General features: G+C 52.6%; 1 protein-coding gene across 1 annotated transcript; it reads right to left on the bottom strand.

Moving 5' to 3' along the window:
• Window positions 1–5,774: 5,774 nt before the first annotated feature.
• On the bottom strand, window positions 5,775–21,480 carry LOC135975718 (C-signal-like). Its single transcript, XM_065567775.1, has 6 exons — window positions 21,204–21,480; window positions 19,791–19,842; window positions 18,972–19,159; window positions 7,870–8,028; window positions 7,020–7,139; window positions 5,775–5,989 (listed from the first exon to the last, which is right to left on the bottom strand). The coding sequence occupies exons 1-6, from the start codon at window positions 21,348–21,350 to the stop codon at window positions 5,876–5,878; spliced, it is 780 nt and encodes a 259-aa protein (XP_065423847.1). The 5' UTR covers window positions 21,351–21,480; the 3' UTR covers window positions 5,775–5,875.
• Between the last annotated feature and the right edge of the window lie 560 nt (window positions 21,481–22,040).

Genomic DNA, 22,040 nt, shown 5'->3' on the forward strand with positions numbered 1-22,040 from the left:
TAGGTCCGTGCCGGGGCTCGACCCTCCTGGCCAAGAGGGGAGCCACACCGACTCACTACTGCTTGAATAAACAGTCAGTTAGTTCCGAACTCCGACCCTCCGGCACAGGGGCGGAGCAAAAACCACCAGCTAGCTCAGGGCTCAGGCCCTCTGGTGCAGGGACTGAGCAGGCAATAGTTAGTTCAAGGCTCAGGCCCTCCGGTGCAGGGGCTGAGCAGACAACAGTTCGTTCGGGGCTCAGGCCCTCTGGTGCAGGGACTGAGCCGACAGCAGTTAGCTCCAGCCTCAGGCCCTCTGGTGCAGGGGCTGAGCAGGCAATAGTTAGGTAGCCCAGGCCCTAAATCAGGGCAGGGCACACACACAGTTAGCTCAGGCCCTTGGTTGCAGGGGCTGAGCAAGCAAACAGTTAGGGAGCCCAGGCCCTGGATCAGGGCGGGGCACACACAGTTATAGCTCAGGCCCTTGGTTGCAGGGGCTGAGCCGACAGCAGTTAGCTCCAGCCTCAGGCCCTCTGGTGCAGGGGCTGAGCAAGCAAACAGTTAAGGAGCCCAGGCCCTGGATCAGGGCGGGGCACACACAGTTATAGCTCAGGCCCTTGGTTGCAGGGGCTGAGCAAGCAAACAGGTAAGGCACGCCTAGGCTCCTGTAGCCGAGCGTTGGGTAAGGGGGAAGTCTGCCACCCGTGAGCGGGGGTGGCAGGGGGGGAACGCAGGCCCACCCACTCCACTGTGTTCCAGCCCGGGGCCCTAGCAGCGGTTACTGCCGCTGCTGGTCAGTGGGGTATCCAGACCACAACACACTGACATTGGCTCACATTCGTCTGCAGCCTGACCGGGGTCGGCTACCCCCGGGCTACTTCCAGGATCCCCCTCAGAGCCTACCTCGTTCGTCACACCGGGCTCGGGCCAGTCCATCTGCATGGGCTCCTATCGGCCAGGGCTTGGTGGCAGGTCCGGTAGCTCCGCCGGGAAATCAGGCCAACTGCACTCGGGCGGCTCCTCCGGGTAGCAGCAGGGGCAGAGGGATTCTGGTGCGGTCTCGCCTTCAGGGTTAGTGGGGGGCGGTTCCCAGGGTTCCTCCCAGCGACGGGAGCGGACGGGCTCCGGCGGCTCCTCCTCGTAGTGGGCCCGGGGCAGCTCTGGCCAGTTAGGGTCCTGGCCTCGGAGGTCTCCCGGCCGGGAGCTCCCGGCCGCACGTCTGCTCTCTGTGGTGGCTGGCCGCTGACTGAGCTCTGGGGGGCGGGAACAGGCGGCGGCTCCACCCACTCCGGTGCCTGCACGGGGGCTCCCTCTTCTGGGCAGGAGGGGAGCCACACCGACTCACTACACCAACCCATTTTAAATGGCCAACCCAATGGGTGCTTGGTATGGGAAATGAGGGTGCTGCTGTTTGAAACCATGTATAATGTTAACAGCTTGGTTCACCATGAAAGAGTCTACCCATTGTTCTCTAAAATGTGTCTTTTTAAATACTACTCTCCCTTTTTTCCCTCCCGCAGCTGCAAATGTTTCAACGCTCCCCATATCATCTCCATCCCAGAGGCTAGCGAAGATTAGAAGGCGAAAAAAATGGACTCGCGATGAGATGTTCTCTGAGCTCATGCAGTCCTCCCACACTGAAAGAGCCCAGGAGAATGTGTAGAGGCAGACAATGTCAGAGTGCAGGAAAGCACAAAATGAACACGAGGGCAGGAGGGACATGCGAGAGGACAGGTGGCAGGATCAAGATGATAGGTGGCATCAGCATGATGAGAGGAGGCAGGAAGCAATGCTCAGGCTACTGGAGGATCAAACTGATATTCTTCAGCGTATTGTTGAGGTGCAGGACAGGCAGCAGGAGCACAGACCGCCACTGCAGCCCCTGTGTAACCAACCACCCTCCTCCCCAAGTTCCAGAGCCTCCTCACCCAGATGCCCAAGAATGCGGTGGGGGGGCCTCCGGGCACCCAACCACTCCACCCCAGAGGAACCAGGAGACAGCAGCAGACAGTACAATACAGCTGCTAACCATTTTTGCTAACTTGCAAAGGCAAGGAACTGCTGCTGTGTAGCACTGCAGTACCGCGTCTGCTAGCAGCACCCAGGAGACGTATGGTGATGATGAGCTGAGCGGGCTCCAGGCTTGCCGTCATATGTCGTCTTCACTGGTAACCCAGGAAAAAAGGCAAGAAATGATTTTTTTGCTGTTGCTTTCACGAATGGAGGGAGAGACATGTACCCAGAACCACCTGCGACAATGTTTTTGACCCATCAGGCATTGGGAACTTAACCCAGAGTTCCAATGGGCGGCGGAGACTGCGGGAACTGTGGGATAGCTACCACAGCGCAACGCTCCAAAATTCCAAAGCTAGCCTCGATACTGTGGATGCACACCGCCGACTTAATGTGCTTAGTGGGGACACACACAATCAACTGTATCAAATCGATTTCTAAAAAATCGACTTCTATTAAATCGACCTAATTTCATAGTGTAGACGTACCCACAGACTCTGTGCTTGTGAGAGGGGAAGCATTGCTTCTTAGAGGTGCCCAGGGGGTGATATGTAATTGTCCCAGGTCACTGGGTGGGAGCTCGAGCCGGTTTTGCATTGTGTTATTGAAACGGAAACCCTAGATCAGGGGTCGGCAACCTTTCAGAAGTGGTGTGCCGAGTCTTCATTTATTCACTCTAATTTAAGGTTTTGCGTGCCAGTAATACATTTTAATGTTTTTTAGAAGGTCTCTCTATAAGTCTATATATTATATAACTAAACTATTGTTGTATTGTAAAATAAACAAGGTTTTCAAAATGTTTAAGAAGCTTCATTTAAAATTAAATTAAAATGTTGATCTTACACCGCTGGCCCGCTCAGCCCGCTGCTGGTCTGGGGTTCCATCCACCGACTCCTGCCAGCCGGGATCCTGGCTGCCGGACCCGCTCAGCCCACTGCTGGTCTGGGGTTCCGGCCCTGCCCACATACAGTGGGTATCTACCTTCTCCCTGGTTCTTGCCCATTCTCTTCCTCTCTGCACTGAGCTGAGGGTGGGAGTGCACTGAGCACAGGGCTGGGGGTGAAGGGTCTGGCCAGGAGCTAGAATGAGGGAGGGGGCTCAGGGTTGGGGCAGGAGGTTTGGGTGTGGGGCACTTACCTGGGCAGCTCCCATTTGGTGCGAGGGGTGCAGGTGGGAATGTGGGGGGGGAGGGTGAAGGAGCTCCCGTTTGGTGCTCAGGGTGGGGGTGGGGATGCGGGGGGTTCAAGAGTCAGGATGTGGGGGATGCATGGGGTGGGGGGGCCTGGGTATGTGTGGGGGTACAAGAGTCAGGGCAGAGGGCTGGGGGCATGTGAAGGGGTGCAGGTGTCAGGGCAGGAGGCGGGGGGGCTGGGTATGTGTGGGGGTGCCAGAGTCAGGGCTGGGGTCGTGCGGGGGGGGTGAAGGAGTCAAGCAGAGGCTGGATGTGTGTGAGGCAGATACAGGGCTCAGGGCAGGGGCCTGGGGTGTGTGTGGGGCACAGGGCTCAGGGCACGGGCCTGGGGTGTGTGTGGGGCTGCAGGGCCCAGGGCAGAGGGCTGGGGTGTGTGTGTGGGGGGGGTCAGAGCAGGGGGCTGGAGGGGATATGCCCCTATTCCACGCCCCCTTCTCCAAGGCCCTGCCCCCACTTCTTCTCTGCTTCCGCTGGGAGCAGCAAGCACGCTGACTCTGCTCCCTCCCGACCCCCTCCCTCGCAAGGGCCATCAGCTGATCAGCCGGCAGGGAGGGACGGAGAGGCGGAGGAGGGGCAGGAACCCAGCACACTACAGGAAGAGGCAGGGCAGCTGGCAGGACCAAGCTTCTGCCCCCTGCCCCTTGCACCTTGCACCCTGCCCCTGCAGGGAGAGCGGGGGGAGCAGAGGGCAGAGAAGAGTGGGCCGGGCCGGGCTGGGCAGGATGCTGCTGCTTGCCGGGACTCACGTGCCGTCCTTGGTTGCCGACCCCTGCCCTAGATACTGAACCCGGCCCTTGTTGCTGCCAACTCTGACGGGAAGAAGGGTTACACTAGCAACACCTATCTGCTGTTTATTATTTTCACAAACCTCAGCAAAATGCTATTTTATCTTAGTGTACTCCAAGAGCAAAAGCTTACACACAGGCTTTAATATATTTTAGTATAGAGGATGCTGGTATAGTACAGAGGATGCTGGGGAAAATGGTTCACATTAGCATAAATGTGGATTATCTCAAAAATACCTAATATTGGCCAAGTAATTTTGGGAACATGCACCTTGGTGAAGGGCCCAGAGCGCCCTGCCTCTGCCCAGAGCTCAGCCCCTCCCCCTCCTCAGGGCGGTCTAGTGGTTAGAGCAGAAGATTGAGAGTTAGGCTCCGGGGTTCAAAAAGAGACACTGAACACCTCTCTCTCTCAGTGTGTTCTCACAAGCACCAGTAGCCAGGCCTGTGACAGCTCCCTGCAGCATTCCCTCAACTCACCCACACTCCTGATTACCCACAGGCAGTTGGCACTAGGATAGGGCTCACACCTGACCTTGTGACACCCTGACAGCAGACGCTGCTGGAGCAGACTCCCGTGCAGTGCGATGTGCAGCCATCTGCATTGTCTGGTGCCGGAGCAGGGTCACTGCATGCACCACGGGCCCTGGCTGCAGACAAACCCAGACACCAGGTGCCTGGTACGTGAGGGTGAGATGGGACAGAATCGGAGGCAGCCCTTCACCCCACAGCTCATGTGGGCAGCACCGCGATCCCTAAACACACACTGAAGGGCCAAGGGTGGCAGCTGCCCCATGTGCCCCAGTCTGTGGATGTCCCCCAGCTTGGTTCCTTCCTGCCGAGTGCAGAGTAGAGTCCCTTCATCTCCCAGAAGGGCCAAGTCCCCCCATGTAGGCCTGTGGGGAAGACCCTCCCTTTGGTGCTGGTGCCTCTCCCTTTCCTGGCTGGTCTCACCCTGTATGGAAAGCCCACTCAGGCTCCATGAGCGAGGCATCCCCTGTGGATCCTCCTGGCTCTCCCTTCCATGCCCAGGGAAAGTGTGACCCCTCCCCCGCCTCCTGGAGCACTGCCTTCCCCAACCAATGGGCCTATCTGGTCTTTCCCCTGGGCACATGCCAACCAGGTAGGCAACAGACAGGCAAGGCTCCCCCATCCCCAAGGGGTCCCTCACCCCATGAAGAGAAAGAGCTGATATACCCAGCAGGTCCTGGCCGCCCCCATCCAAGCGCCCTCTGAGTTGTTTTGGGGGTAGGGCCATCTTGGACCAGGTTACAGAATGTTGCCCTGTATATTTCAGCATGACTAATTCAATTCATTGCACTGGTGGGGGGAAGGGATTGTGTGTAACGTCCCGTGGGGTTTCCCAGGGATCTCTTCCCTGCGGCAGTGACTGCTCAGTGTGGTGTCTGTTCCTGGGTGGGGGGTTGAGGCTTCAGGACTTGGGACAAGAAGACCCCTTAACAACTCCTCCAGACACTCTTGAAATCCAGCTGCTGTTGGCCTGAGAGAAACCCTCCCGCAGGATGTTCCCTGGGACCTGAACGACCTGGTGTTCTTCCCATGCCTGGCAGCCACAAAAGCCACCCTCAGCCCTCCCTCCCAGCCAGCAACCCGCTCACCCTCTCCATCCAGCCCGCCCCCAGCTCCTCCCACGCAGGCCAGCTCTGGGCTTTGGTTGTGGTGGGAGGAATCAGTGAGGCTCTCCCCAGTGAGAACCATCACATGGAGCTGCCTCCCACATGGCAGCTCCACCTGTGGCGCAGCCTGTGGCTGTCAGGCCAGGCCAGGCAGGGCTCAGGGCAGGGCTGCTGCATTAGAACAGTGGGTTTATTGAGGACACAGGCACAGCTGATGGCACGGTCACTGGAATGGCCTGGCCCAGGGCTCCTGTTGCATGGCCGGGAGGCGTCTCACCAGGGAACAACTTTCCCTTCCCAGCTCACAAACGCCCCGTTGTCCTTCTCGGAGAGCGCCGGGAGCACGTTCAGGATTCCTCGGACACTTGCATCCACCATCAGCGGGGCCTGCACGGGGCAAAGGAGAGTGAGGGGGAGGAACTTGCCCTGGGGGCGGCCAAGGACACCAGGGGCCCAGGGGAAAGACCAGGATCGGCTCCGGGGTGGCCCAGGGAAAGGGATCTAGAGACTTGCAACGAAACTGGAACCTGAAGGGTGTCGGATTTCGGTCAGGTGGGGTCTGAAAACAACTTGACACGCTCTGGCTGGGGTCTGGTGGTCTCTCGTTACCTTCTCCTGCCATGGGATTGGTGAGGTGGTGGCTGCATTTCTGTGCTTCTGCTGGCTACCACCACCTCACCGCGCTGTGCATGCTGTGGAGCGAGTGTGCTGATTACTGGCAGCCCGTCCCCCCGGCAGCACACATTGCACAGCAAGGCGATGGTGGCTGGCATGAGCAGGGCATACAGCCACTGCCATGCTGACCCCACGGGCGTGAGGCACCTGGAGATGGGCGGCTGGCATGGGGTGTTTGAAGGGGAAGCCCCCACCAGGCCGAGCCCCAAGGACAAGGTGGCAGCAGTGGCATAGACACAGGTTCAAGGGCAGTGTCAGGTTCAGATTGGATCTGGTTTCAAAACAACTTGACATTCTTGGATTGGTTTGGGTCTAGTTGGGCTTAAAATTTGTCTGAAACTATCAGATCTGGCCAGGTGCTGGTCCAGGCCGCTAGGTGCACATGGGTGAGGCCAGGATCTCCCTGGGGACAGCCGAAACCATGAGGGGCCAACCCAGGTCACTGTCCCCTGATGCTGGTGCCCATGGCGACCAGCTCCCCATGGCAGCAGCTCTGCTGACATTTGCTTTGCGATGCCCAGAGCTGGAGGAACCAAGGAAGTGGCAGCAGGGGGATCAATGCCCAGGACAGAGCGCTGAATCCCCAGGAGGTGGGAGCCGATGACAGGCTGATTACGACAGTTTTCCTCCATACAGGTCGGAAGTGGAGGGGGCAACAGGTTACGGCGTAACCATTCCCCCTACGATGAACATCTGCCCATGACATGAGGCTACAACTGGCCTCTCCCAGCAAGGTATATACCGTGAAGGTGGCTGAGCTCCCCATGTCAGTCTGCACCCAGCCAGGATGGACAGCGATGCTCAGGATCCCGTCTCCTCCATACCCCAAGGATTGGCACTTGGTGAGCATGTTCAGAGCAGCCTGTGGGCGAGACACACCATGAGCAGAGACTGCAGCACATGGGGAAGGGGAATGAGCCCTACAGGAAATGATCCCAGATCCTGAGGGCAGGGAAGGGAGAGACAGACAAGGGGGTGAGGACCCTGGTGTGAGCTGCAGTCTCTGATGCTCGATGGGGACAACAAGGTGCTCTCGGGGGCATGGCCATGGGGAAGGGGATGTAGCTGTACTTCAATGAGCCACAGCTACTGTGTGGCTTCAGGGGGTCTGTGACAGCTGAGTACAAGTTAGAGCAGTGCTGAGGCTGCTCTAGGTTATGTATGATCTGGGGGGAGCAGAGGGAAGTGTAAATGTGGCATCGATTCTCCCCCCCCCCCCCCAGGTTTCACCAGGGACAACAGAGGATATGGTCCCCTTGATTTAAACCTAGTGACTGTCTCTCAACTGGATATATTCGCCCCTAGGAAGGGCTATAATTAATAGCTGTATAGTGGCCCTCCCCTGTCTGTGCTGAGACTGGCTAGTCTAGTGCTGAGGATCCCCATGCGCCTCCCAGTACGAGGATTTCCCGGGTGGGATACACACATGGTGGAAGGTTCCTCACTGAAGGGGAACTGCGGGAGCTGATCTGAATTCCCGGCAGCTGAACAACAGCTGGTCCCACCCGACACAGCGGTGGAAGCTAGAACGGCTGGGCAGGAGGGTGGGGAACATGGGGAAAGCACTGACTGACACTGAGCACGTCCTGTACCTTGCTGCAGCGATAGGCGATAGCTTGGCCCAGATGCCAGATAAAGACATTCTGGATGGAGCCAGCCTCGCTGGACATGTTGACAATGGCCGCCTTGCTACAGCTCAGCCCTTTCTGGTTGCTTCCCTGGGCAGCCTTCTTCAGCAAGGGCAGGAACGCCTGGGCAATGGGGAGAAAAGAGCACCCCCGGGGTCAGCTTAGGAGAAAGGAACCCGGGTTGTGAGGCAGTGGCACTGGAACAGAGAGGGCCGAGGGGCCGTGGCCCTCCCACTTTTGAAAGTGGACGGGTCTGGCTCATTCACTTTTTGCCATGGGCCCAGTCCCCTGCTCCTCCTCTTCTCCTCAGGCCCCACCCTCTGGCCTGGCTGGAAGCTGGAGCCTGGCCGGGTAAGGGTGGACCAGGGAGCCATGGACCCTCCACCTGCCCGGGGTGGGGTGGGAGGTGGTGAGAGCAGCCACCAGCCTGTGTCCCTGCCCCTCGGCCTCCCCACCCAGGGCAGATGGAGGGTCCGCGGCTCCCCACAGCTGCCGAGGCTCTTACCAGGGCCCGGCTCTGGCTCTTCGGCCACCGAGGCTCCGCCCCAGGCCAGGCCAGAAGCCGGAGCCAGGTTGGGGTAAGGGTCATGGGGGCAGCTGTGGGCCTTCCACCTGCACCATCTCCCCAGCCCAACCACGGCTTCCGGCTTGGCTGGGAGGTGGGGCTTTGTGGGGAAGAGAAGGGGCAGGAGCAGGGCCATGGAGGGGGCGAGGCCTTGTCACCCCCCCAATTTTAGGAAGAATCCGTTGCCCGTGTTGTGAGGCTCCTCACCACCACCTGCCCTTAGTGTGAAGCAGTCTTGTCTGTACCGGCTGTGGAGCAGCTTCCTGAAACCACCAGCCTCTGGCAACACAAACCCGGCCTTCCAGGCCTCCATAGGCCTCGCTCTCTATACAGGTTAGTGATAGACACACACCGACTCCAGAGCCCTCCGAGTGTTCCCTGCAGTGTTGTTGACGTCGCTAGGCCTCACCCTAGGTAACTCGGGAGGGTGGAAGGCCACTGAGTGTCAATGAAGCCTTCCTGCACTAGGCCTAAGTGAACCAAACTCTATCCTTCCATGTTTAAACTCTAATCAACCTCAAAAGCCAGGTGCAATTGGAATATGTAAGCAACCAGTTATCTGTGTGCAACCCCCTGCTCAAGCAGTAATAATGAGGCCTGCATGTTTCTGGCTGAAGGGAAAAAGGACAAGATAACGGTTTAAAGAAGTTACTAACAAGCTAGGCTTATAGCTGCCAAGAATGACTTAACTATTACCAGGGATGGGAGGGGTAGAGGGAGGAAGGGGGGGAGAAAGGGAGGGCTAGAGGGGAAACGGGGGGGGGGGGTGAGGCTTAACTGCAAAATGTATAAAAGAAGAAAAACTGTTCCTGTTAGTGTGCTTGATCTGAGATGTGCCTGTCTCCTTGCACCACTTTGGGATCCAAATAAACTTTGTTTGCTTCTCCCCCTGGTGTGTTTATTGACGCGAAGCACACCGGGCAGCGAACCCGCTGTTGCTTTGCCTCGGGCACTCTGTGCTGGCAACAGTGTCCAGCCCCTTGGTCACTGGCAGAAATACCAGGCCTGCTGTTCCCAGAGGAAAGGACGCACCAGCCAGTAAGATTCAGCTCAGGATCGTCACTTTGCTTAGCACCCTAGCACTTAGATCAGTGGTTCCCAAACTTTAACAACCTGTGAACCCCTTTCACTAAAATGTCAAGTCTCACGAACCCCCTCCTAAAAATGAATATTTCCAGGGATTTTCTCCTTTACCTGAGTATAAATTATAAAAGCAGTGATCTTGGAAATATAAAATTTGTTTTTATGACATGCTTATTACACACTATTAATTATTAATTATAATTACACTATTTTTATTACATTATGAAAATGGCAACACTCTTCCAAGATCTCACTTCCGTAGCTTGTATCATTTTGAATAAGCCTGTTATAAGACAAAGCTCCTATGTTTCCTCAAGGAGTATCAGATTTGAAACAGCATGAAGGTATTTAAGAAGCCAACTCAAAGAGTTCCTCCTACATAAGCATTCAGGTCTTGAGTAGTCCAGGCAAACAACGCACGTTACAACAAAGCTTAAACTTGTTCTTCATAATAATTTTAAAAACAATACTACCTGCCTATTTAATTTTAAAAAACAGCAAAAAATATCCACCTCCCTTTTCCATTTCTTATAAGGAGTCTTGAAGTTTAAATCTCCTCAGTATGATCGATATGCTTGCTTTGATCTGCTTAGCTCTTGGAAGTCCAGGGGCTTCAGGCTGCTGGCCCCGTGCTGTCTGGCGTCCCAAGGTTCTCCTGATCCCAAAGGACCAAGCCCCAGACCCAGGTCAATATACAGATCAGATCTTATCCACAAATCACGCTGTTGCCAATCCTTTAGAATCTAGAATCTAAAGGTTTATTCATAAAAGGAAAAAGATAGAGATGAGAGTTAGAATTGGTTAAATGGAATCAATTACATACAGTAATGGCAAAGTTCTTGGTTCAGGCTTGCAGCAGCGATGGAATAAACTGCAGGTTCAAATCAAGTCTCTGGAACATCCCCCGCTGGGATGGGTCCTCAGTCCTTTGTTCAAAGCTTCAGCTTGTAGCAAAGTCCCTCCAGAGGTAAGAAGCAGGATTGAAGACAAGATGGAGATGAGGCATCAGCCTTATATAGTCTTTTCCAGGTGTAAGAACAGCAAATGGAGTCTGGAGTCACATGGGCCAGTCCCTGCATACTTTGCTGAGTTACAAGGCGTATCTGCCTTCTCTCAATGGGTCCATTGTATAGCTGATGGTCCTTTAATGGGCCATCAAGCAGGCTAGGCAGAGCTAACACCATGTTGTCTGGGATGTCACCCAGCAGCATAGCCTAAGTTTGAAATACAGACAGTATAGAGCCAATATTCCTAACTTCAACTATAAAATTGATACATACATATAGACAGCATAATTATAACCAGTAAACCATAGCCTTGTCTTAGACACCCCATTTGACCCCCTTTACACAAGATCTGGGTGCCACTACAGGACCTTGGTTGCAACAATGATCTATATGGTCCCAGAGTATATCAATAACGTCACACCCCCAACGCAAAATTGATGCAGGAAGGGATGTCACAAACACCACTGACTGCATCCTAAGAGCTCTCCACTCTGGACAATGCATCAGCTACAATATTTTCCTTTCCCCTTATGTGGACTATATCCATTTCATACTCCTGAAGGGCTAAACTCCAACGCAGCAACCTGGAGTTGTTGCCCTTGGCCCTGTGCAGCCAGACCAGAGGGGCATGATCACTCAACACAGTGAATTTTTTATTGTACAAATAGGGCTTAAGTTGCTTGACAGCCCAGACAATGGCATAACATTCCTTTTCAATGGTAGCGTAATTTTGCTCAGTGGGGGACAATTTCTTACTTAGATATGCCACGGGATGTCTCTTCCCTCCTTCCCCCTCTTGCATTAGCACTGCCCCCAGCCCAATATTGGAAGCGTCTGTACATAATAAAAAGGGCTTTTCAAAATCTGGGCTGGCCAAAACAGGCTTCTTGGCCAAAGCGCTCTTTATGCTTTGAAAACCCTGCTCACAGGCCTCCGTCCACAGCACCCGGTCTGGTTTTTCCTTTTTCGTTAGGTCTGTGATGGGAGCAACAATGTCGCTGAATCCCTGCACAAATCTCCTGTAATAGTTGGCCAGACCAATGAAGGATTGGACCTGCTTTTTAGTTCTAGGGGTTGGCCAGTTTTTAATGGCCTCTACCTTTACAGGCTCTGGGCGCAGTTGCCCATTGCCCACCCTGTGCCCCAGGTAGGTCACCTCAGCAGCTCCCATTCTGCATTTAGAAACCTTAACCGTTAGATTGGCCTCCCTGAGCCGGTGCAGCACAATCCCTATGTGGTTCAGGTGATCTTGCCACGAACTGCTGAATACGGCCAGGTCGTCTATATAGGCCCTCGCAAAAGATTCTAATCCCCGTAGGACCTCATTTATAAGTCTCATGAACGTAGCCCCTGAATTTCGCATCCCAAAGGGCAGCACTTTGAACTCATATAGGCCCGATTCCACTATGAAAGCGGATTTTCCTTGTGCCTCGGCATCTAGGGGTATTTGCCAGTACCCCTTAGTCAGGTCCAGGGTGCTTATAAACCTTGCCCCTCCCAGCGTATCCATCCGAAGAAGTGGGCTGTAGTCCACGAAAGCTTATGCTCTAATAAATTTGTTAGTCTCTAAGGTGCCACAAGTCCTCCTGTTCTTCTTTTTCCAGCGTATCCAGTAGATCCTCTATTCTGGGTGTGGGGTAAGGGTCAGGCTGGGTGATAGCATTTAGCTTCCTGTAATCCACACAAAACCTCATGGTCTTATCCTTTTTTGGCACCATCACAATGGGAGAGGCCCAGGGGCTCTGGGATCTGGTGATTATTCCCATTGTCAACATGCTCTCCACCTCTTCCTGGATCTGTCTTTGCATCTCTCCCTTGGCCCTGTAAGCTCTGCTAGGGGCTGGGCGGGGACCCACCGTCTGAATGGAGTGTGTCATCCTATCTGTGAGCCCTGGCCTATTGGAGAATGTTTGTTTGTGGTGTTTTAACAGCCTCAGCAGTTCCTTTCTTTGAGGGGGGGTTAAATCCTCCCCCATCTCAATGCTCTCAAGAGGCGTCTCCTCCTGGCTTTCAGCAACCATGTCAATTAAAGGGGCAGACCCTGCCTCTTCCTCAGCATAACAGATTGTGTTCACATTTACCTCCCTTGCATGGTAGGCCTTCATTCTGTTCACATGCACTGTCTGCACACTTCCCTGTACCTGGGGCTTCCTCACATCATAGGTAACCTCATTAATCCTTTCCACTACCTCCATGGGTCCAGACCAAACATCTTTCATTTTGTTCTTCCTGACAGGATCTAGCACCAACACCATGTCCCCTATTTCAAACGCTCTCTCTTTAGCATCTCTGTCATACCAGGCTTTCTGCGTATCCTGGCTCTCTTTCAGATTCTGCTCAACCAACTTCATCATCTCCTGCAAACTCTCCTTGAATTGAGCCACATACTCGGCCACCGGCTGCTCTGCCTCCTCCACATTACCTTCCCACGAGTCACGAACCAAATCTAGGGGCCCCCGGACCTGCCTCCCATAGAGCAGTTCAAAGGGAGCAAACCCTGTAGACTCTTGGGGCACACTCCTGTATGCATACAATAGATACGGCAGCATAACATCCCAGTCATTCTGGCGTCTATCCACATACATTTTCAACATAGACTTCAGGGTTCCATTGAACCTCTCCACTAGACCATTAGTCTGGGGGTGGTAGGGAGCAGCTTTCAGGTGCTTCACCCCACATAACTCCCACAACTGTTTGAAAACCACAGACATAAAGTTAGACCCACGGTCAGACAATATTTCCTTGGGAAAACCCACTCTGCTGAAAATAGAGAACAAGGCCACTGCCACTGTCTCTGCCTCGATATTAGCCAAGGCTACAGCCTCCGGATATCTGGTAGCAAAATCTACCAACACCAGGATGTATTTCTTCCCATTTCTGGAAGGTTTAGGGAGTGGCCCCACAATATCCACAGCTACTCGGGCAAAAGCTTCCCCAATAATGGGCAGAGGCTGGAGGGGCACCTTGCTAGGCCCCCTTAACCCCTTACGCTTCTGGCACAGCTCACAGCTCCTGCAGTAATCTCTCACCGACCCAAAAAGGTGGGGCCAGTAGAAATTCTGCTCTAGCCTGTCACACGTTTTGCCTACACCCAGATGTCCTGCAAAGGGACTATCATGAGCCAACTTCAACAAATCATTGCGGTAACTCTCAGGTACCACAAGCTGTTTGCGAGCTGTTGCTTGGGAATTCTTCCTTCCCCTAGGTGGTTCCCTATACAACAGCCCATCCTGCATAAAAAACCTGCCTCTCTCTTCACAGGCCGGGACCTGACTCTGAGCATCATTCCTGGCCCTCTCTAGAGATACATCACTCTGCTGAGCCACAATGAATTCACTCTGGGTTTTGTTTGGATTCAGAATCATCTCTGATATTTCAGATAAACCCTCACCTGATCCATCTTGAGAGGCACTCTCTGTCTGTTTGCTGCCCCCCTCACTGCCATCAGTCCGGGTATCTGCCACAGCCCCAAATTCTTTCTGTGACCTGGTCACTACATTAACTTGGCCAGGCACCCCCAATATGTTATTTCCTACCAACACATCAGCCGGAATCAAATCCCAGACAGCAGCCTTCACATCCCCTTTAAAGCCATCCCACTCCAGGTGGATTCTAGCCATCGGCAGGTTCACAGAATACTCGGATAACGCCACTACCGTCACATACTCCCCCGGCAGCATGTCCTCCGGCTTCACCAGATGTCCCTTGACTATAGTTACATCCGAGCCAGTGTCTCGCCATCCCGTGCATTCAACATCATTGACCTTTGCCTCCATGATAAACCTCTCACTCCCCTGCCACGCCTCAGTCCTGACATAACTGGTGAGCTTATCACCTCCTCCCATGCCACTGGAGACGATGGGGTTAACATTAGCTACCGCTGTGCTTGCACCTGAACTTAAGGTGGAGCTGTTGTGGCTTGGTTCAGCCTGAGTGCTCAGGGTAATGGAGTTGGCATTTATCGTGGCATTTGGGGTTGCTGGCTTTGGGCTGCCCTTCAGGGTCGGGCAATCTGGTCTCATGTGGCCCAGCATACCACAGTGATAGCATGTAATCTGTTCCGTCCTGGGATGAGAGTTCCTACCCTCCGGGCCCCCTTGAACTCCTCTAGAAGAGTCAGGGACAGATTTACTTTTAAATCCCTCCCTCCTCTTGAACTGGGGAGAATGGTGATTAGTTTTCCCCGGGGTTTTACACCCTTCTCGAGCCCTGTTCTGGGTATGGGCATCCGCAATCTCTGCTGCCCGTAGGACTGACTCAGGGTCCCTGTCACACACAGCTGCTCTCACATGGTCAGGCACAATATCTAAGAACTGTTCCAAAGTTATTAAATCCAGCAGTTTTTCAAAACTCCCATGCGCCTTGGCTCCCACAACCCACTTTTTAACAAAACCCATCAGCTTATGAGCACATTCTACAAAAGTACAATCCTTAGGCATTTTAAACTCTCTAAACTTAACTCTGTAAGATTCAGGAGTAACCTTGAATCGCCTTAACACGGAATCTTTAAACTGCCCATAATCCAAGGCTTCTTGTTCCCCCAAGTCATTAAATACCTCCCTGGCTTTTCCAGTCAGTCTGGTCAGCAGGACAGGCATTCGCTGACCCTCAGGGATCTGGTACAGATTGCAGAGGCGTTCAAAGGTAGACAAAAACTCCTCTATATCCTCAGTATCGTTGTAAATGGGACACATCCTTTCCCAGTTTTTCTCATGGCGTGGGGGAAGTGGAGTACCAGGTGGGGATGACTTTCTCCGCTCTTCCAGTACTTGGAGCTGAAGTCTGGCCGTCTCCTGTTCCATCTTGTGAGTCTCCTGCTCCATCCTGTGAGTCTCCTGCTCAGCAGCGAGCAGCTCTAGACGTCCCTTACGAGCTCTCTCTTCTCTCTCATCAGCCTCCTTCTTTCTTTGATCGGCTTCTTTCTCTCTCTCAGCAGCCTCCTTCTCTCTCTCACTTTCTAATTCTGCTATTTTTTGCTTCTCCAGCAATCGAAGATCTGCTAGCTTCTGTTCATGCTCAAATTGCAGTTGACTTGTCACCCTTTGCATTCTAATTTTTTCTGCCTCTTCTGCAGCCTCAGGTAAGGGCTGTGCTCTTGCCCCCTGATCACTGGCTATTAACAGATTTCTCAGTTCCTGATTTGTAGCTTTCTTTCTAAAGCTTATCCTCTTTTCTGAACACAAATTTTCCAGGGCTTTTTTGCCAAGTCCCTCATATGCTCTTTGCTCAGCCATTGCAGCAGCTCTTTAACCAACAAAACTCTCAATCCCAAAATTCAAATTTGGACAGCGTGGGGTTCTGACCCAAAGCTTAATTGACCTGGTTCTGTGGATCCAAGCACGACTACGCCACTGTGACAATGCGGTTCTGGTGGAACCCAACTGAGAGTGCCAACTCAGGACAAATTGCTCAAACAGGGCAGTTACAGCCCAAGGCTGGGGTTTTTCCACCTCCAAGGCAAACCAAACCAGCCAGACTAGGAGGACTTCGGTCTCACCCCCTGGCTAACCGCAAGTCTCACAAGCAATCTCCTTAGACACCCCAGTTTCCCAGTATTACCACCAGTGCCACCCGTTATGGGGACAAATGGTTATGAAAACCAATACCCCAGTAAAAGAAAAAGGTTCTCCTGATCCCAAAGGACCAAGCCCCAGACCCAGGTCAATATACAGATCAGATCTTATCCACAAATCACGCTGTTGCCAATCCTTTAGAATCTAGAATCTAAAGGTTTATTCATAAAAGGAAAAAGATAGAGATGAGAGTTAGAATTGGTTAAATGGAATCAATTACATACAGTAATGGCAAAGTTCTTGGTTCAGGCTTGCAGCAGCGATGGAATAAACTGCAGGTTCAAATCAAGTCTCTGGAACATCCCCCGCTGGGATGGGTCCTCAGTCCTTTGTTCAAAGCTTCAGCTTGTAGCAAAGTCCCTCCAGAGGTAAGAAGCAGGATTGAAGACAAGATGGAGATGAGGCATCAGCCTTATATAGTCTTTTCCAGGTGTAAGAACAGCAAATGGAGTCTGGAGTCACATGGGCCAGTCCCTGCATACTTTGCTGAGTTACAAGGCGTATCTGCCTTCTCTCAATGGGTCCATTGTATAGCTGATGGTCCTTTAATGGGCCATCAAGCAGGCTAGGCAGAGCTAACACCATGTTGTCTGGGATGTCACCCAGCAGCATAGCCTAAGTTTGAAATACAGACAGTATAGAGCCAATATTCCTAACTTCAACTATAAAATTGATACATACATATAGACAGCATAATTATAACCAGTAAACCATAGCCTTGTCTTAGACACCCCATTTGACCCCCTTTACACAAGATCTGGGTGCCACTACAGGACCTTGGTTGCAACAATGATCTATATGGTCCCAGAGTATATCAATAACGTCACACAAGGATACGTTTATTATCAAAGAACAGAAAGTCAGTGACTGAGAGTAAGAATTTTGGAAACAAATGGTTACATAGAAAACAAAATCAATAACACGCTTTCTGGAGACGAAACTTAACTAGCAAGTCTCCTCCTGTCTAAAGAAGCTTGTCTCACCCAAAGTTCTCTCCAGTGTTTCCAACCAAGCTTGGCTGGGATCCCTTTTTCATGAAGCAAACTCCCTGCCTGTTTACTTCCTCAGGGAAGGATTTCACCATGTCTTCTTTGTCCCCCAAATATACTCAGGCAAACCTTTGATGTGCACCTTAAGATGGTGTACACATGGACGCACCCACACACGCCGCTTATGTTTTCCTGTTACTCTTCTGTCTTTGAAGGTTTCACAATCCTTCATTAGCATTCAGTTCAGACTGGTTAGAGGAGACCCACTGGGAACTATACAATACTTAGTTTTCATGGAAACTGCCAGGTAGATAAACATTTCTTTTCTGACAAGAAACCTGTGTACGGACATAACTCCTTATCCAGCATCTGTATGTGCATTTCACAATTATATTGACGCCCAGGGTGACACCGACTTTCATTGGAGACCTCACATGCCACTCTTTGGTGAACAAGAATGCACACACCAGACTCATCAGGACCCTGTAATCTCTTGCCAGTTGGTGTTATGAGGTTTCTGTGTCACTGTGGGTGCTCTGCACCTGAGGGTCAAGCTCTTGGCTTGGCCTGCCTACACTTCGGACCCCTGTCATCTGCCACTTCTGGGGAGGTTCGGAGGAAGCAGTCACTGCGTTGCTCAGCCGCAGCTCAGCACACACTGCACTACAGGCACAGTTAAGTGAGACTCATCTCGTGAACTGCATCTAAGGAAGGCTGAGCTGCTGATGAATCGGAAGCTGTAGGCGGAGGAAGAGTCCAGAGAGGCCTGGGAGCCTTAGACAGAATCTAACAAGCAATAGATGCATTTGGCAAAGGAGGGAAACACATCCATGAGAATCCCCTTCCTACTACTCTACTGGGGACTATTTATTGAAGAGAAAGGGCATGCTGCAGAACCCCCCCCCCCTTTTCTTTAAGTAATTATTCTACTGGGGACTATTTGTCATGGAGAAAGGATACACTGGAAACCATCACCACCCTTTGTTTTAAGGGAATGGAATCTACTATGGGAGCTGGACTCTACTGGTTTGGAACCCCACGAAGGGCAGAGCTAGGGGTAAATCCACAAAGGGATTTAGGTGCCTAACCTCCTGATTTAGACACCTAATTCCCAGTTTTAATCATTGCTGTGATCCACAAAACCACCGCTCGGCTGCTGCCTAATTGTGCAGGTGCCCAACTTTCTGCTGTAAAAGTTCCCTAGGCCCTCAAGTTTTTCATTCTGACTATACGCCCTGTAGCCTCACTCCCCGCATCCAGACACCATCTCCTGGCTGAGCTCCAGAGCGATCCTCAAACCCAGAGAAGATAGGCATTCCTCCACTTACCTTGCCTGCGGGGCCCGATCCGGTGGGCATGCTCAGAGGCCACTTAACTCCACACAAAATGGCGGGGGTGGAGGAGATAGAGACCTTTCTTATAAGCTAACTCGGGCTTTGTGCATCACATTGTTCTTGCAGTGATTGTCTAGATGCTTAAAAGTTAGGGATTGAAACACTGAGTATTGCGAAGCCAGACCATGTGTAGATCTTGGCCTCTGGATTCATTTCTCAGGTGGTTAAAGTCCCACAATCATAGAATCATAGAAGATTAGGGTTGAAAGAGACCTCAGGAGGTCATCTAGTGCAACCCCCTGGTCAAAGCAGGACCAACCCCAACTAAATCATCCCAGCCAGGGCTTTGTCAAGCTGGGCCTTAAAAACCTCTAAGGCCCTGCAGCGTGCGGTGTAAACAACCAAGGCCCCCACATTGATCCAGTAACTAGAATCCAGGGGAAGGGAAGATTTCTGGCCTAAGCAAAATCAAACCCAAGTGCAGCTGGCGACATGCCCTTGATCAGGGCTCTTACCTGGCTCACGAGCAAGGGTCCTATCACATTTGTTGTGTACACCAGGGACATGCCCTCTAGAGTCTCAGACTCTAGTGTATTCTTCCTCGCTATCGCAGCGTTGTTTATCAACAGATTCAGCCCTGAGCCTTTCAGATGCTCCTCAACTCTGGCTGCTGCCGCCTTGATGCTGGCTGGGTCTGTAGCTTCTATAGAGACACAGCAGGGGGTTCAGGTGCATGATTCCTCCTCCCTCATGTCACCCCATAGCACACCAATCACCCAGCGGGAATGAGAGTTAGGAGAGGGGGTGGAAGTTGGGAGGAAAAGTTGCTGCTGGGTCCAGAGAAGTGGAATTGTAGTGGGGCAATAATAGGAAAGGATAATGATATTAAAAATAATTATGAGTTCTTTGGACAATCTTAGTAGGAGATTTAAAAACCCTAAATGAATTGTGATTAGTGAATACTTCAGATATGTGTAGTTGATCTAAATTAGACAAAGAACTGGAATGATCTAAAACTATTTTTGAATGCATTGTAGGTGAGAGAACTGATCAGCTGGATGCGTGAGGCTCCGTCCCAGAGGTGGGAATGCATGACAGAGCTGCCCATGTGTGATTGTCTCATGAGGGGCCTGGCACATGATGGCCCTGAGGCTTTCCCAGCAGGGCTCCCCACTCACACCCGCCTTCTCTGGGGCTGGGTAAGGAGTCAATGGGCTCCGAGTGATTATTGACTGGTCCTGTTCTCCCCACTGAGATCTGGAGGGCAGGGAACAGGGAACAACGTGACCCTGAGCAAGGGAACCTCAACTCTGGGACCAGGGCAGGGCACCCACCTAGTGCAATGATCACCACGTTTGGATGCCTGGACACCAAGTTCTTCAATTGCTGGAAAACAATAAAGTCGATGAGTATTGACAGAGCTGCCACCCCTGGGCGATGGCCAGGCTGGGCAGAGTCCAGCTCCCTGCTGCTACCTGGGGCCGAGTCAATATCTTATTGCTTTGACTCTGCAAAGCCCCCACGTACAGCATCCAGCTCTGGCTTTCTGGGTCTGTAGGAGGCGTCTGTCTGTCTCCTGAGCCTTTAAAACACCATCATCTAACTCAGTGCGATTGAGGCAGGGACACAAACCATTTCCCTGTCAGTAACGCACCTGTGCTCCCTGCCCTCTCCCTCCATGGACTCTGGACTCTGGGAGTCTGTGACGCCGGGGGCTGGTCAGGGCACAGGGACTGCGAGGAGCAGCCGGGACATTGTGAATGAGGACACTGGAGAGGAGCAGGGCACTGGGGGGCAGGAAGCAGGTTTAGGAATGATATGGGAATGGGGGGCAGGAGTGAGGCTGAGTGGTGCAGAGACAGGGATGGGGTTGGGGGGCAGTTGTGGGGAAGGGGAGTCCTCGCTCAGGAGCCAGGGGAAGGCAGTGTGGCAGTGTTGCCAGCTCTCATGAACTGGTTGGGAGGGAGGATTTTGGCAATGACACAAGAAGCAACGCTGATTCTGCAGTTTTCCAGGGTGGGCCTGTGGGCAGAGCTCAGTGCAAGAGCCTTGGGGCTGAGGACATAGAGCAGCCCTGCCTCTATGTAAGCATGGCCCTAGAGCAGACAGAGGGTCTGGGGCAGGGGCAGACAAGGGAGGGGGGAGTCAGGGAAGTGGTGCCGGGGAGGCCTGAGCAGAGAAGCGTTGCTGCTGGTTCAGCACAGCCATAGGAAATGGATGGCCGTTCCCCTGTGTGAAGAAGGGGAGTGGAGTTGCCATCGGAGCAGTCAGGGAGTGCCATGCATTTTGTGCACATTAAAGATAGACTTTTCCACCCAAAATGATCCATGCACACATTGACAGAGGAATAGAGGGAGTTACAAAGTCACAAGACAGACTAAAAAACTGATTTTGTAAAAAGGTTCATGATTTTGGGGGTCGGACGCATGATTTTGTCTCTCTTGAGGCCGGCAGTACTGGGTATGTTTACACCACAATCACACCAGGTATACGCTGTACAAGCCGGCCCGGAACCCCTGGGGAATTACTCAAGGGCCAGCCTGTGCTGCCGCATCCTCACTGCTCTGGTACTCGAGCTACCTCTGGTAAAGCTAGCTCGGGTGTAGCTACAACCCTCAGGCTGGAGCTGTGTCTGCAATCCCCTCCTCCTCCGGCACGTTGCTCTTGGAGACGAAGGCGTCTTCAGATTCCCCTCCCTCCCCACCACCATGTACAGCTAACTCCATCTCACCTCGCCCCGTTCTCACCTGCGCTCGCTCTCCCTCCGGGTCCCGGCAGGTCGCAAAGACCCACTCCGGTGGGTTTGATTTCTCCAGAAACTGCTTGACGAGCTCCAGGCCGATTCCCCGATTGGCCCCAGTCACCAGAACGCTGCGGACATTAAAGCCAGCCATGGTCCCTCGCCTGCCTCTGCCCCAGCTGGCAGTGCCTCTGCTCAGTGAGAGCTGGGCTAGTTCTAGCCCGCACGTCCCCTGCACCTGGGGTTATATAAAGGTAGCTCGAGGGAATGAGCTCTATGCTGCCATCTAATGGTGAGATGAGGTAAGGATGGAATGAACCAGACCTTATTTGTTACCCATCATCTCAGGATGAACAGTTTAGTTGTTTTGGTTACTACTTATTGAAGTTTTGGGTGCAGGGCCTTTGAAGTGCTGGTCTCCTTATTGTGTGAGAGGGCCCACAACTGTACTCAACACGCTCTAAGGAGTCACCCCAACCATGATCTGTTTTCCACAGCTGGGCAGTGGTGTTGGAAACAAAGCAGGGAGAAACTGGGTGGGGGAAAGGCATATGCTTGTATGAGATATGAAAGTAAGGACTTTGCTCTAGAAATCTATGTGATGTTTAATTTTCTCTACAAAGTGACAATAAGACTGTGTGAACTGGGAAGGGTAAACTTGGGGAGAAATAGCTCAGTGGTTTGAGCATTGGCCTGTTAAACCCAGGGTTATGAGTTCAATCCTTGAGGGGGCCATTTAGGGATCTGGAGCAAAAATCTGTCTGGAGATTGGTCCTGCTTTGAGCAGGGAGCTGGACCTCCTGAGATCCTATAAGGATGTAGATATGCAATTGTAGAGGCAATG

The sequence above is a fragment of the Chrysemys picta genome, chromosome 14, assembly GCF_011386835.1.
Source record: "Chrysemys picta bellii isolate R12L10 chromosome 14, ASM1138683v2, whole genome shotgun sequence".
Classification (NCBI taxonomy): domain Eukaryota; kingdom Metazoa; phylum Chordata; order Testudines; family Emydidae; genus Chrysemys; species Chrysemys picta.